Raw genomic sequence first — 16127 nt, forward strand, 5'->3', positions numbered from 1 at the left:
CTGCTGACTTTCTAGTTCTACAATTGTGTTTTAATTGACTTTTTCAGACTGCTTCTTCTAATCCCTCTTGTATTTTCAGAATTTACCAAGAGCATAGGCTTAAATTACCTTTTAATTATCAAAAGATTTTATACCACAGCATCTATTTGATCTCATTTGTTTTTTTGTTTTTATTTAAATCACTTTTGCGTTTAGATTCTGAGTGTTTGATTGCTTCCTGTAGTAACCAGTCACCAGTTAACCAGGAGAAGACTGTATCCAGCACTGGGGCACCTTCCTGAACTAGATAATAGAATAAAATACCTTAAAAGAATTTAAGAGTAGAAAAGCTGAAAATAAAGAGATAAAATGAACATCACTTCTGTCAAAAGTTTGTAAGACTTTCTAAGATATATAAAATATGCAGTGATAAACCTTTGTGGTCTACACTAAAATTGCCACCCATGGTAAAGCAAAATGAAGTGTGAAAAAATCTTTATTGTCTGTCCTCTTCATCTTTCATTCAAAGTATTACTAAAAATCTAACCTGTAATTAAAATAAAATAATTGCAAGGAAAATATCGGCACGGTGGCGCAGTGGTAGCGCTGCTGCCTCGCAGTTGGGAGACCCGGGTTCGCTTCCCGGGTCCACCCTGCGTGGAGTTTGCATGTTCTCCCCGTGTCTGCATGGGTTTCCTCCCACAGTCCAAAGACATGCAGGTTAGGTGGATTGGCGATTCTAAATTGACCCTAGTGTGTGCTTGGTGTGTGTGTGTGTGTGCCCTGCGGTGGGTTGGCACCCTGCCCGGGATTGGTTCCCTGCCTTGTGCCCTGTGTTGGCTGGGATTGGCTCCAGCAGACCCCCGTGACCCTGTGTTTGGATTCAGCGGGTTGGAAAATGGATGGATGGATGGATATTAAAATGGAAAATCAAAACAAATATTGTTCTGAAATATTTCTGTTCCACAATTATTGGCACTAATTTTAATATATTCCCATTCATATTTTACATTTTTAAATTCATCTGAGTAAGTAGGAACACTTAAATAGACAGCTATGACTTCCCGTTTCACTGGGGTATAAATATTAGGTGACACACAGTCCAAATTCCCTTAGTCATCCATCACAATGGGATAAATGTGCAACAAAAAATGGTTGAGCAGCAAATATCAAGAAATGACTATGAGAAAATAACTAAATGACCATTTCCGCTATCAGGACAGTAATCAATAATTTTAAAGGAACTGCAAACGTTAAGATCCGTCCTGGAAGAGGATGTGTGACTAAATTGTTGCCACACACATTGAAGAAGTGTCTGGAGAATCTTCAAAGATCACAGCTGAAAAATTGCAGAAGTTTAGTTTGGTCTTGAAGTCAGAAAGCCTCCAAAACTACATCACATGTCACCTACATAACCACAAGTTATTTGGGAGGGTTGCCATCAAAAAAGCCACTACTGCAACAGACTTAAGCACCTACCATTTGCCAAATATTACTGCAACATTCAATGGCCCCAAGTTCTATGGTTAGTTTGTATGGTTAGCAACAAACACCAAAGCTGGGTCTGGCATAGATGTATGCAGAAAGGTATCTGATCCCCATTATGAACTATGGTGATGGATCTTAGATGTTGTGGGGTTGTTTTCCTGCCAATGGCCCTCAAACGTTTCTTACGATACATGGTATCATTGACTCCTATCAAGATACAACAGATATTAAATCGAAAACTGACTGTCAGAAATCTTAAATTGGGTTGTTGTAGGATCTTTCCGCAGGGCAATGATACAAATCATAATATGTAGCCACAAAGTCAAAGTTTTGCCATGGTAATTCCAGTCCCCTGAACTAAACTGCATTAAAAACCTGTAAGATGAGCATGTAAAGGAGAGTCCACAAGCGTGAAATTCAAAATCTATAGGATATGAAGAGATTCTGTATTAAGGAATGCTCTTAGATCACTTGCCATTTTGTTCTCTAACCTCATTAAGCATTATGGAAGAAGATTCAGAGCTGCTATTTTGGTAGAGGAGGCTGCACAATATATTAAATAAAGGGTTGCCAATAATTGTGTCACACATATTTGAGAAAAAATAATTGTTTTCCTTTTAATTATTTTATTCCAAGTAAAGGTTAGATTTTGTTAATATTTTGAATGAAAGATTGAGAGGATAAGTAATACTTTTTTCCAGCCTATTTTGATTTTATTTATGAAGGAAGCCAGTATTAGTGGAGGGCACAGTAATTAAAAGACAAATTTCACTGATTATAAGACGACTTCTAATTAAATCTACATGAGAGAGTAGTTGGAAAGAAAACAATAGACCAATTGAATCCCCTGAACATCACTTAAGAACCACAGAGAGTCTGAGCATTGTTAATTTGACCAAACTCAATGAGTAGTTTTTTCTACTGGGTGTCTCCTGTAAAAAATTAACCCAAATCTAGGAAACGTTGTGTACACTGAATAGTGTGTTTTAATTAATATTAAAAAAATCAATAAGAAAAATATGAATGAAAAATTCTAACAGTGTAGACCACCTCAGGCTCAGTAAATAATACTGACCTAGGGAAATGTCTTCCTTTGAAGAAAAAAAATATATTTGAGATAGGTAATGAAATCACATGTGTGGTGAAATAAAACAACATATATTTTAATGATTAAAGGAAAGGAGAAACCATATTTTATTTTCTAAAATTTATATGGGAGATACTCTTACATTTAGATTATAGCTCACAAATATAAGCACAAAGGTTTAAGGTGAGCAGGGGATCCAGATGTGAAAATTGTGCCAGATATAGACATAGTTCTTTATACACACTCTGCCTTTTTTCTTCTTCTGGGGAGGAAGTAGTTGTGTGAGAAAAACCCTGTACCATGCCTATTAACATCTCCATTTCCTTTTTAGTATTTATTACAGTCCACAAACAACTCATCAGCACAACATAGACATATCTTAACTTTAATATTGATGTATGTCTATTGTAAATGTTAAAAATGGTTAGGTGTTCTCGAAGGAAAACCCTTTTTAATTTCTGGGAGGCAAGTGAATGAAAAATACAAAAACAAAGTGCTGTCCTCTGGAACGTAAATGATGTTTTCCCTGACTCAATAGTTATACCATCCTTATTTGTTGTTTGCATCCATTAACAATGAACAGTGGTGTTGTGTAGGCTATGGGTTCTGCAGACAGGAAGGGGAGGTGCTGGCGACAAAACAAATGAACCAGTAAGTGCTGGTGCAACCCCAAATCCTTTGATGGAGTGTGTGTGTGTATGTATTTTTTTTTTTTTTGACCGCCGGTCAAAAGTTTTAGAACACCTCAGTTTTTCTTCAAACGTAATCAGTTGAAATGTAATGAATGACTAGAAATGGTGAAAAGCTGTTATAAGTTTAAATTTAAAGTTTAGATTAGCAAGCGCCCAGCGGTGGGCTGGCGCCCTGCCCAGGGTTTGTTTCCTGCCTTGCGCCCGGTGTTAGCTGGGATTGGCTCCAGCAGACCCCTGTGACCCTGTAGTTAGGATATAGTGGGTTGGATAATGGATGGATGGATGGATTAGCAAAAACTGAAAAAATTAAACATTAGTAAAATACAAATGGGCCTTCTTCAGTGAACAACTAATAAGTTACAACATACAGATGTTCTGCAGCAATTAAAGTAAATTAAGTCTTGCAAGTTGAAGTAAACAGTTTGCACAGGTGTCCTAACTTCTGTTGATGACATACAAATCCTCTGTCTGTCTTAAAGCAGAGTTGGAACAGACTGTATTACTACACCCTCTGAAGTACTACTTAGACAATATTGCACTGTAGAAAGTTGTAAATTCCAGTGGTGATGGCAAGAAAAAGGCAATTAATACATGAAATGAGACAGAGCATTATTACCCTTGGAAGTGTAGGCCTTTCATTTAGAGAAACTGCAAAAAAAAATCAGTGTCATCGAGTACAGTGTCCTACACACTCCAAAGACGATTGGAAAATGGATGGAATGAGATCTGGCAGACCCAAAGTCATAAATCAATTGGAAGACAAGTTTCTAAGGGTCACCAGCCTGCGTGATAGGAACCCTCACAGCACAACAGCTTCAAGCATAGCTTGACAGAGGTTGAAAAAAGCAAGTCTCAGTTTCTGCTGTGAAGAGGAGACTTTGTTCTGCAGGTTTAACAGGGTGAATGGCAGTAAGAAAGCCATTCCTTAAAGGACAGGGCTTTGAAATACTGGCTGTGGACTACTACAAACTGGAAGAAAGTCTTATGAACCAATGAATCAAAATTTGAAATCCTTGGTTCATCACACAGGGTTTTTCTACACTGTCGAGTTGGTAAAGGATGGTTCCTCAGTGTGTGACACCAACAGGCAGAGTTGGTGACTTGCACATAGTGACTGGCATTCTGAATCAAAAGGGTATTTTGCAGAACCATGCAGTACCTTCTGATCTGGGTCTAATAGGTTAGGGGTTCATCTTACAGCACGACAAAGACCAGAACATACCTCTAGGCGATGTCAAAAATGCGTTAAAAGAAAAGAACAAGAAAGTACACTTCAAAGCATGGAGTGGCCAGCATGGTCTCCAGGCTTAAACCCTGTTGCATTAGGTAGGGACGAACTAGACAGAAGGGTGAAAGGAAAGAAACCTGGAAGTGCAACACATTTGTGAGAACGTCTGCAACAGTGTTGGGAAGATCTTTCTGACCAATGGTTTCACTTATAGAAAGAAGCAGTGTGTGTGTTTGGCTGCTATATCAGCACAAGGTAGCTACTTTGATGAATCAAAAATCTGAATAAAAGTTTGTACACTTAATAATTTCTTGACTTATTTTTTATTTGCCGTTGTTTATTTGTTCTATGCCTTTATTTCATAATACACTAAAACATTAAACTGCATGCATTTCCATAAAATCTGAATAAACTGAGATGTTCTAAAACTTTTGACCGGTAGTGTGTGTATATACTATAGACTATATGTATATATAAAATATGTGATACAGTACTTCTGACTGACTGACTGAGTACTTGCCAAATAATACAAAGTGTACAAGACACATGTTTCACCCTAATTGGCGTTCATCAGGTGTATGCACCTTTGCTTTCCCTTATGAGGATCGAACCTCGGATGTCAACACCACAACAGCTGGTCTGCTTACTTGACAGGGTAAAAATTAGAGTGTCACATTAATATAGACCTACGAGTATATACAGGGCAGCCCACGACAAAGAGAATCAATCCCATGACATTGCAAAGAGTGTACATGAGCATGCTGAAACGGGCACAGAGATGTATTGATGCACGAGGAGATCGCTTTCAGCATCTTCTGTAAATATGAGTACCAAATTCGATCATTTTTGTCTTCACCACATAATGCAGTTGTCTCGGTGGAGGCAGGCCATTTTTTCGTGGGCCACCCTGTATGTGTGTATATATATATATATATATATATATATATATATATATATATATATATATACACAGAATAATATATACTGTATAAAACATAATACACACATATATATTTATCCCAAACCCACTTGATTTTGGTTTGCAGTTTACTGCTATTCACTTTTTCCCATAATTCACTTTATACCATAATTAAAGACTTAAATTAGTTATAACTAAACTGAATATACCATACATTTGTAAGTGGGTAGAGTGCTGCAATATTTTATAAAAGAGAATTAACACTGCAATACACGGCAGGATGTCAGACTCTCATACTGCAAAGTGCTGCCGCTTCACCTAAATGCTGCTGGGTTTCTTATTTGGCCTGCCAGATTGCTGAAATGTGCTAAAATCATGTCCATTGTCTAAGCTGATTCCATCATATTATGCTGCTACACATTGACTTTTCTTCATGCTTTCTGCCTATGTTCATACTAGAAGTTTCATTTAGTTATAATATCCTAAAATAGTATGTTTTAGATAGTTTATCTTCATCTAAAGCAGTGTTTCTCAATCTGTGGGGCGGGCCCCCCTAGGGGGGCACGAAGTAACAAAAAGGGGGGCACAAAGATGTGAAAAAAAGAAAACAAGAGTTGAAAATATGAAAAGTATATCTATTGAAACCAAAACAAATTAACTTAAACTACATTCTAGAAAAATAAATATAGAGTTAGATAAATGTCAATAAAAGTTAAGTAGGTATAATAAAAGATGCATCTATGATATATCATTAATTAAAAAAGAACAAATTGGTATTAGTGGGCTCCTTTCAAAAAAATGTTAGGGGGGCGCGATTAAAACTGTTGTGAAAACTCAGGTCGCAAATACTTAAAGGTTGAGAAACACTGATCTAAAGTAACAAATTGCAATAAAAAGCATACATTATTTGACACTTGGGATATCACTGTTTAGTTGGTTTCAGACAATAAATAGTTACACATTATGATCTTAATGTCCTTTTTCATTTTTATTTGTTCATTTTATTTTGGTTTCAGTTGATATGTGGTCAGTGGGGTGCATCTTTGGTGAAATGATTAGAGGTACTGTTTTGTTCCCAGGCACTGATCGTATCCTTCTCTGCAGTGGTTAATAACAGCCTTTGAAACTTTCTGAAACAATTTAAGAAAAAAAACTCATATTGTAATTAATATTTTTTATCATGATATTATGTGCTTTGTATTGTAAAAAGTGTTCCATGTGCTTGTTAATCCTCTGCCTAGTTTGGTTGTCCACATCATTGATTAGTAAATTCATGTTTCATTCTTGTATATAAAAATACAGTATTTATCTAAAGTGAGAAAACATCTAGCAATTCCTAGGGTTCATGTAAGAACTTCTTGTAGAATATTATAGTTTGAAATTCTATCCAAAAATTAAAAAAAAACATTTGTATGATTTTAATTTCAGTTTGTGTGAGAGGCCTCATGGCTGGAGAGTTCAGCTTTCAAAGCCTGGCCCAGGATCTGTGTTTTTGGAGTTTGCACGTTCATCCAGTGTCCCATTGTTATCTGTCTGGATACTGCAATTTCTTCCCACAGGAACAAATGTTAGGTTGATGCGAAGCTCTAAATCGTTCCAGTGTGCTTGTGATGACCCTATTATGGATTGGTATCCCCGCCAGTAGATGATGACAGAATATTCTCTCACTTTAGATACATGTCTGGAACCATCCTTGAACTGTTTGATATAACTTTGTGCCAGTTTCAGGTTAGCCCCAACTTCACACAGCAGCTTTGTTGAGCACCTTATTCCTCTGAGGCAGTTGTGGTTTGTTCCCATTGTCCTAAACCATATTGTAATTTAAGAGAGAGTATCTTAAGTTTTCCCTGGTGTTATATTTTTATCACGACTTTATTTTCATGGAACTAGACATAAGAATACAGCTTTATTAAAATGTTTTCTATGCTTCAAAAATATATAAAGCAACATTTTATTTTTTTTCAATTGCATCAGAAATGATTAAGTATAAATAGTTCCGAAAGATTACATTAGATCTTTTGTGTAAAAGTTGAACTGTGCATCTTTTTTAAACAGAATTACCATCAAGGGTGCACACAAAATGTGTACAGTATCTCTTATGAAGAAGTTTAAAACATAAAAGTACTGATTTGCTTAAAACTGTTATAAGGAAAAAAAAATGCCTAAGCACCCACTGGCAATTTAAGGATTGTTCTGTCAGGTCCATCTGTGATCACAACGGATTGTGCAAACAAAAAAAACATTCACATTTGTGCTTGGTGTTTTTCACAAAAAATGAAACTGGACAAGGTTATAGGACACGATTTGCTGTTTGATTGTGGTAGTTTAATTAGGCGGCTTGGCAAGTCTGTCCTGCTGAGAACGTCCTATTTATTTGTTATTTTAAATATTATTTTAGACCGTAGCATATTTACAGGATTCAAGTGTGACCTAAGTGTTTAAAGCAAGGCCTGAGCACTGTGAGCAGTAACACATTAGTCAGCTACTAAACTGTGCTCAGAGCGGAGGGTTTACCTTGCCCAGGAGTGTGGTTATATTTTTATTATAATGAGTTTAATCCAACTTTGGCCACTTAAATGTGTGTAGTTGAAAAGAAAAAAATATCTTAATTAATTGTATATTAATTTTGTCTTATGAAATGTAACAATACATTAACTCTTTTTAAAAAAATTGTCTCAGCTTGCACAGTGCAAAGAATTTGCATTTGAATTTTTTAAATACGTTACCGTATAAATATTGTATCTCATCATGTGCCCAATTTTATTTACACTAATAGCTGGGTGACTTTTTGGAAAGGTTTCATGATATAAAACACTGGGTGTTTATTTTTTTTTCTCTTTTGCATAATGTAATTATTTAAACATATTCCATTATAATGAAGTAAATGTTATCAATTACCGCTATGCGGGAGGTCACATAAGAGTAGAGCAGACTTTTGATAAGATCATTTAAAAGAGAATTAAATTATTAAATTACACTAATGTGTATGTGTGCTATTTAATCACTTTACCTTGACTGAAAATGTAAAATTCTTTGTGCTGGAATAGTTTATTTTATTATTGCCTAACACATGTTTTATCCCCAGACACATTCTTGATTTTGCCAGCCATCAGACTGCAGTTTGCAGAGCACATTGAAATGATTTGCTGCCATGTTGGAGATACTAAGGTACACAAGGGAGTCCTCATTTTGTTGGCATTGTATTCTCTTGTTGTTGTTGAAGGGATGTTTCAAGGTAAATCGGGACCTCATCCTTATCTCATTGCAGGTTCTAGTGCCACTTAACACCCAGAAGTAACTTTTCCTACAAGGAGAGAGTTATGTGGAATATATGCATCTTATTCAAGAAAAAAACAACTTGCCTCCAGAGCCATTACATTGCAGAGTTTTACAGTTCTGATCATTCCCAAGTACAAGCTGTCACAGTGCAGAGAACTCATTGGCTCTTCGTCTGAAGTGACAAATTACATTTTATTCACAACAATCAGTTTCTCAGTCTGTCTGGTCCCCATCTCTCATGGTCTTGTGCTTTGGGCTAAGACCACATATTTGTGGTCAGTGATGGTAGAGCATAATACACGATTTCCTAGAAGAACTGTGAATCTGGCAACTTACTCTGTGATCAGTAAGCTTCTCAACTGCTTCATTTTAGCTTTTTTTTATTTCAGAGTTAATTTTACTTCAGCCACTTTTAATGGTCTCTACCATTTTTCTTTTTGTATTTTTACTTACCAATGTAAACAGCGTGAGAACATGAAATTTTGACAAGAAAAATGTTAAAATAGGATTATGACTGCCACTACAACCATTAATGTATGGTTAAAATGTTGCATATCAGCAATGTTATTTTCCAGCTTGCTTTTTCTGTTTCTAAGTGCGCTACTAGCTGTCAATGTTCACGGTTAACACTATTGTCATTTTACTTACAAATCCGCATTCAGTCATTTTTATTAACTTTTTCAACCATTAAGAATAAATGTTCACTGTCTTATTGCATCTACTTTGTAAAGTACAGCTTTTGTATCTCATGAAGTTTTATTTTAAGTTTCTATTGCTTTTAAGTTTCCATTAGTTTCAATAGCTAATCAGCATTTTTTACATCTGTTTATAATTTGGAATGAAATTATATGAAAGAAAAATGAAGTTATTGATCATTCACACCACTCGAAATCCAAGAAAGCTTAATTACGTTAAGTAAAGAATGGCCACTAAATCTTTACTGCAAATAGCTATGAGATACAGCTTGCTGCAAAACATTTTGCAGAATTCTGTAGCATTTATGTGAGGCATATATTTGTATATTTTATTTACATCCAAAAAATCTGAAAATATAGAATATATTTACTTCATTTTTATAATTTATTGACATGTTAACACATTGCATTAAACAAGCTTGGTTCAGCATATTATTGAAATCTTTGGTAACTTCATCTCCCTTCATCTGCAATGAAAATCAAAGAATACCCCAGGCCATGAAATTCAATAATGCAGTGAATTAAAAAAAAAAGACATTTCTGAAATATTAAAAATGAGTGTGGCAGCAGTCAGCCCCAGTTGATAGAACCATATTAGACTCTGAAATGACTGCTGCAGAAGAAGCTAGGGTGTTTCATTAAAATATGTCTGTAAGACTTTTTTTTCCAGTAAAGGTTAATTACGCTGTAGTAGGTTTGGGAAATGCTGAGGTTGGAAAATAAGTGCCAGCTCCTTATTTTGAAGGGAGACTTTCAGCAAGGTGAGAATAAGACACTGTAGTTTATAATATAGTACCTTTTCTCTATCTGAACTCAGAGAACATAATACTTATGTAAAAGCATTTTATTAAAAGGAGCCATTTATATGGTTGAAAATAGTTGTAATTTTTGCAGCACATAGCATTCTAAGTTTCCTATTACTCTTTTTTTTTTTTTTTATAGATTTAAAAAGTTATATAAATTTAGCAGCCCTGTGGCACTGCGGTTAGCTCTGCTGCCTAACAGCTTGACGGACCCGTTGAAAGACCTCAGTGTCCATGTTGGTTTTCTCCAAGAGCGTCCAGCTTCAAAGTTGTGCTTCTTAGGTTACTTAGAACTTCTAAACTGACCCAGTGCGGCTGATTGTGTATGTGAATGTTCTCTACAATGCATCCAGGGTTGGGAACCTAAAGTTAAAAAAATAACGTTCAAGAAAACGAAGTGTCAGGTGGAAGATAATGTCACATATTTTTTATGAAATATAAAGACATTATCATTTCTCTCTTTAGTATTAAGTTCCTGTGCAAATCTATTCCATCTTTGCTTTGACAGGTGGGAGGAAGACAGTAACTCCACAATTTACAAGCAAAATTTGGCATATCTTGGTTCCATCTAATGAATAAATAGTATACCTGTTATACTAAAAGGGCATGGGTCAAACCTCAAACCCTGTGCTTGGCAGTGACAAATCTGAATGAACCTTTACTAACCTTTACGTAAACATACAACCTCATGTATTTTTCATAAAACAATAACATTTCTCACCATCAATGTTCAATATGTAGCCTTTCCTCTATTTTCGATTAAATATATGGTTTAAATTATTTGCTAATCATTGCATTCGGTTTTTATTCACATTTTCACAGTGCCCCAACTTTTCTGGAAATATGCTTCAGTATCATATCACCTGAAAATCAGTCCACTTGAATTTTGTTACTAATCTAGAATGGATCTTCTGCCAAGGGAGTGGAGCGCATGTTTAGGTTTAGGGTTTTATTGTAATTGTAATCTTTCTGGGCTTTTCCACACACACAGTAGTCACATACAAAGCCCTGAAAAATTGATAGGAATCTGAGCGTATGTCCAGTGGCGTAGCTGGGGCGGGGGCAAGGGGGGACATCTGTCCCCGGGCGCAGCATCCAGGGGGCGCCAAATTTCCCTTCCCCATTGCATTTTGGCAAACAGAAGGGGGCACGAAATCTTCAATTGTCCTCGGGCGCTGAAAACCTTAGCTACGCCTCTGTGTATGTCGCGTAAAAGTGTGCAACACAAGATTGAAGAGCAAAGTTTCCTGATTGTAATTAAGTATCTGTAGCTGTGGTATGTTGTATTGCTCAAATAGTAACCACATCCAGCTCTTCCTACACTCAGGTAGATATGAAAGGACTAGAAGTGAAGGGAGATCATTGCATAGTGTGAGGTGTAGGCAGCACTAAGAGATGAAAACATTATTCTGTAGTAACCAGCACATTACATTAAAAAATACATTTAAATAAATAACAAAATCATAGTTCATACTTTGCCCTCTCTATTAATAAATACTATATGTACTTTATACCAAGTATATAAACAAAACATAACTATTGCTTTAAACAAAAGGTTGATTACAGCTCAAAACATTTTTGCCATCTAAGCCATATTTTAAGTTATTTCTAAGGTACTTGTGATGATATTTTGAAACCTTCAGTCATTATTATAACCTTATTATTTTCCTAATGTATTTATCAATAGAATTTCCATTGTCTTAATCCAGTTGTAGGGCGTCAGGAAGCCAGACTATTTTCTAGTGTAATTGGATATAAAGTAACATCCAAACCTGAGCAGACCACCAGCCCTTTCCAGAGTATTGTTAAAGTTAACCAGACTTAGGTTACTTTTGCAAATCATTATTTTAAGATAAAAATCATCCAGTAGCTCCCATTTCTATTTATTAGTTTTTAACTTAATTTAGAAAATATGGGAATTAAAAGCAATTGTTAAATACGAAATGTAATATTGTTTATTGAATTGCGAAGAGACATGGTTGACCTTGTGGCTAAATAATTAGAAATGACATGCAGGTTTATGTGTCAGACCTCACCTCTGATTCAAAAATTGATTGTATGAAAGTCACCTAAACTGTTGGATTAAAAATTGCTTACAATTAACTAAACCATACTTTCGAATAATACTGTAGTGCCCTGTCTTGAACAGCTTTCCACTCTGGTCACCACCTTCTATCCCTGGCCAACCAGTATTGGTGTGTCATCACATTTAGGAGGGATTCTGATTTAGAGTCATTCAGCTATAAACTAGCAGATGGTAGCTTCACACCATTGCCTCCTCAGCCAAGCACATACTCCAAATGTCTGAACCTGCAGTTCTTCTCGTGCACAGAATTGCTTTTGCAACAGCACATCCATCAGTAGATTAAAACTAGCCAGTCTCAGGACAGTGTTATCCCAGTTTATATTCCCATTGCTTCCCAATGATGATAAAAGCAATGTCGCTATGAATGCTTGGCTCCCACAAGCTAGTTATCCCCATAGTATTGTTTCAGTCACCTCCTGCTTAAACTCCAAAAACCCAAAGGGATCATGAGGTACATGGTCTATACCCCTTTAAAGAAACTCCATAAAAAAAAAACTTTATTGCTTTTTAAGGTTTTTGGTATCTAATGAACACATACAGTTCTGGAGTAGAGGTTGGGTAAATTAAGACTCCTTCCATGTATGTGGCCATTAGTGAAATAAAAAGGGTTGGAATCTTTAAAGATATTTACTGTCCCAGAATTAAGGACAGAAGGATTAACACCATTATTGGGTAAACTGTCTTCTTTCACCTTTTCTGCTGAAAGTTGCAGGAGTGCTATCAGTAAATATTTATATGATGTTTCACTAAATCTTGAAAGGGAATTGTACAGGAGCATAATGTTCTAGCTTGCCTCTGGGCCTGAATACACTTCAAGTAAAACCCCATACACTGTGAACTTTTAAACTTAATGTGCTTCTGAAGCTGGCCTGCTTCTCTGAGCACCAGAACAGCAGTTGCTGATGTATATGCAGAATATATTTGCTCACATTTTTAATCTTTATTGAAAAGTTGCATACCCCCAGTCTTACCATGACCCATAAATTGGATCAAGTAGATTTGATAATGGATGGGTAGATAGGTAGGTGGATGCTTTCTACACCCAAATTTTCAAGCTTCACTCAAACTTTGGATATGGTCAACCCCTGTCACTCTGAATTGAGTTAAGCAAATGAGAAAATGGATGGATAGATGAAATGTCATAAAGAAACTTTCAAATTAATAGAATAACAATAGCAGACATTAACAGGGAGAGCAGCTTTATAGAGGAAAGAAGGGGCAAAAGGTTTAGAAGGTGGTCAGTTGTTGTCACTGCAAATGGCAAATGTGAGAACTATGAGGGGAACCAAAACATCTATCCAGCTAATGCAACACATGTCATTGCTTTATTTACACAAAGTCAAATATGCCCTTGCATTTCAATGAGTAATAATCTGTGAGTGGTCTTTTGCACTGATGCTGATTCTACTTTATTGCTTGCTCATATAAATGTACTTGTCATGTAATGTTTACTTGTGTAGTCACTTTCAAGTTTCTTTCCTTATTATGTAAAAAGATGTTATATTTTACTACTCATTTTCTCTGTAAACCCATACATTGAATAATCTAGATTCTGTAAGGGTTTTGATGCTATAACCTACAGTTTACCTGCACTTTTGATTGTGCTTGTGTTTTCTTTATTAGACACCTTTTTATGTGTTATTCACAGGGGGCATTACATACAACAAAGTCTGATTAATTGATTGACTGCTCCATATAAATCACCCACGCAATACACTTTAAGATGGCTATCGTTAACAAGTAGAAATAATACTATATCAATAATACATTGGACCTGTTAGAGTTTTTTAAGAAATCATTGGTGCTGGATGGATTTGAGTCACTGAAAGTCAAAACATCGAAGATGTGGAAAAACAGCTAAACAAACCTCATCTTTGCAGATATCTTTTTAAAAATGACTTTCTGGGTCCCTACAAAAAGGAGCCATATAGTTTTAAAATTACATTGAAATCTAGAAGAGGAGAGAGATGCAAATATCTAATATGTAAATATGCAGGAGAAAATATGAGTAATTTTATTCATGCTGGTCTTTCCTCATGTGTCTGAGTGGATTAAATGTTTTAATTTAATTTGTTTGTTTGATCCAAATATTTTTCATGTCTTAACTATTACATTGTCTTGAGTTTGTTGAAATTACAGACAGCAGAGGGCAACATACTTAATTGTACCTTAATTGTTAGTTAGTGGGAAAAAAATGAGGCAGACACAGGAAGTCACTTTAAAAAACTCTGCAGATAGATGGATAGATAGATAGATAGAACAAACGTCCCAGGGATAAACTGGCTTTTTACAGAAGCTCAATACATAAATAGGTAGATAAATAAATATATTGTGGCCACTAGAGGGCACTGCAACTCCTCAAACCCAAAACACAGGTGCAAGCGCACAGGCAAAAGCTTCAGTAAATGTGATGTTGTATGTTAAGTCCTCCTTAAACAGACTTTTCCCTACAGTCAAACTTTGTCCACCTCCTTCTTTTATGCCAGAACTAGGAGTAGTTCCAGTGCCAAATGACTATATCCTGGAAGCACTTCCAGGTCAGGCGGAACCGCCTTCCATGTGTGTGACTTTCTTATAGCTCCATCTAGCAGAACCCACACACCCCAATAGGGCTGTTCCCCAAGACTACATGTCCCAAGATGCCCTGTGGGAGTGAAGCATACTGGGGGAAGAGCCCTCAGAGATGGTCCTTCCCTGTCCCTGTCCCAGGAAAGGTACTAAAAACCACCTTGGGCCTCCCGCACAGGTAAGGAACTGTTCTCCCTCTTGGTAGGGATGCCCATCCATCCCATTTGGCATTAACATTACACACACATTTTGGTCTGAACAAAGAAAATTAAAAAGAAAGGACACTTCTGACTTGGCTGTCACAGTCACAGTGAGGCAATATGCAGACATATAGCCATTGGTATAAAGAAGCCCCAGTAGCTTTTATTGACACAGTTTTGCAAAATAATTCTTTGACTGAAAGTCGTCAGTGTTAGTGTGTTGGAGCCTTGTGGAACAGATAGATACTTGCATCCTCCATTCCAGTCTTTGTCTGACAGTCTAACTGCAGTGGGTCCAGGTGGTCTACTACAAGACGACTCATATAGTCCAGGACTAGTCTCTCAAAAATCTTCCTGATGTGAGACATAAGTACAACTGGCTTGTAGTCATGAGGTGAAGAAGTGCCTGCCTTCTTTGGATCAGGAACAATGTAGGGTGCTTTCCACAGCAGCTGCACTTTGTGAAGCCTTAGGGGCAGACTGAACTGGTGACAAAGGACACCACAAAGTTGGTCAGCACGGGCTCCTTCTGGTCCTGCAGTTTTTACTGTGTGGTAGCTTCCTTCCTCCTTACTTTACTCTTTTCCTTACTATTTATTGACTTTATTTACTGAATTTTTTAATTTTTCACTACAGCTCTGTTTCTGGTTTATTTATTGATGAGTTAAAAGTACTTTATTTTTGGATGCTGCATTGTTGATTGTTTTAGACAATAATACTTTGCACTATTGTCCCATTAACTTGCTGTTGTGTCCTCATTCACCTTAGTCCATCTTCAGTTATGACTGTCGATGAGATGGAAGAGTGCCACGGTTGTGAGCACCTAGGGCATCGCACCAAGCATAAATATATTGCCTCCAATACCACCAAATTTGGGAGGGGGACAACCAGCCATATGGGGTGAACCCAGAAAATACCTTACAGCAAGACAGATTATCATGAGTCTTTGAATGGGTGTTTGAAAGATTTTACTCAACTAGCAAAATCAGGCAATTTATCTTCTCTCCATCATTCATTTTGTAATTCTGTTATGCAGAACTAATCCTGAATGTATTGCCCAGCTATCCCAGGGCGCGCACACACACACAGACACCTATGTTTTG

The 16127-nt window shown here is 36.4% G+C and overlaps 1 protein-coding gene across 10 annotated transcripts in view; it reads left to right on the plus strand.

Annotated features, from left to right (window-relative positions):
* The window catches only part of mapk10 (mitogen-activated protein kinase 10), a 402326-nt gene that overhangs the window by 297341 nt on the left and 88858 nt on the right, over window positions 1-16127 (plus strand). For 2 of the 10 annotated variants that reach the window (XM_051928086.1, XM_051928088.1), the window contains exon 9: window positions 6410-6481. The exons of the other annotated variants lie outside the window; for them this stretch is intronic. In XM_051928086.1, the coding sequence (XP_051784046.1) occupies window positions 6410-6481 (72 nt within the window). The remainder of the gene's footprint in view (window positions 1-6409; window positions 6482-16127) is intronic. 10 annotated transcript variants of the gene reach the window in all.

Source organism: Erpetoichthys calabaricus, chromosome 5 (assembly GCF_900747795.2).
Source record: "Erpetoichthys calabaricus chromosome 5, fErpCal1.3, whole genome shotgun sequence".
Classification (NCBI taxonomy): Eukaryota; Metazoa; Chordata; class Cladistia; order Polypteriformes; family Polypteridae; genus Erpetoichthys; species Erpetoichthys calabaricus.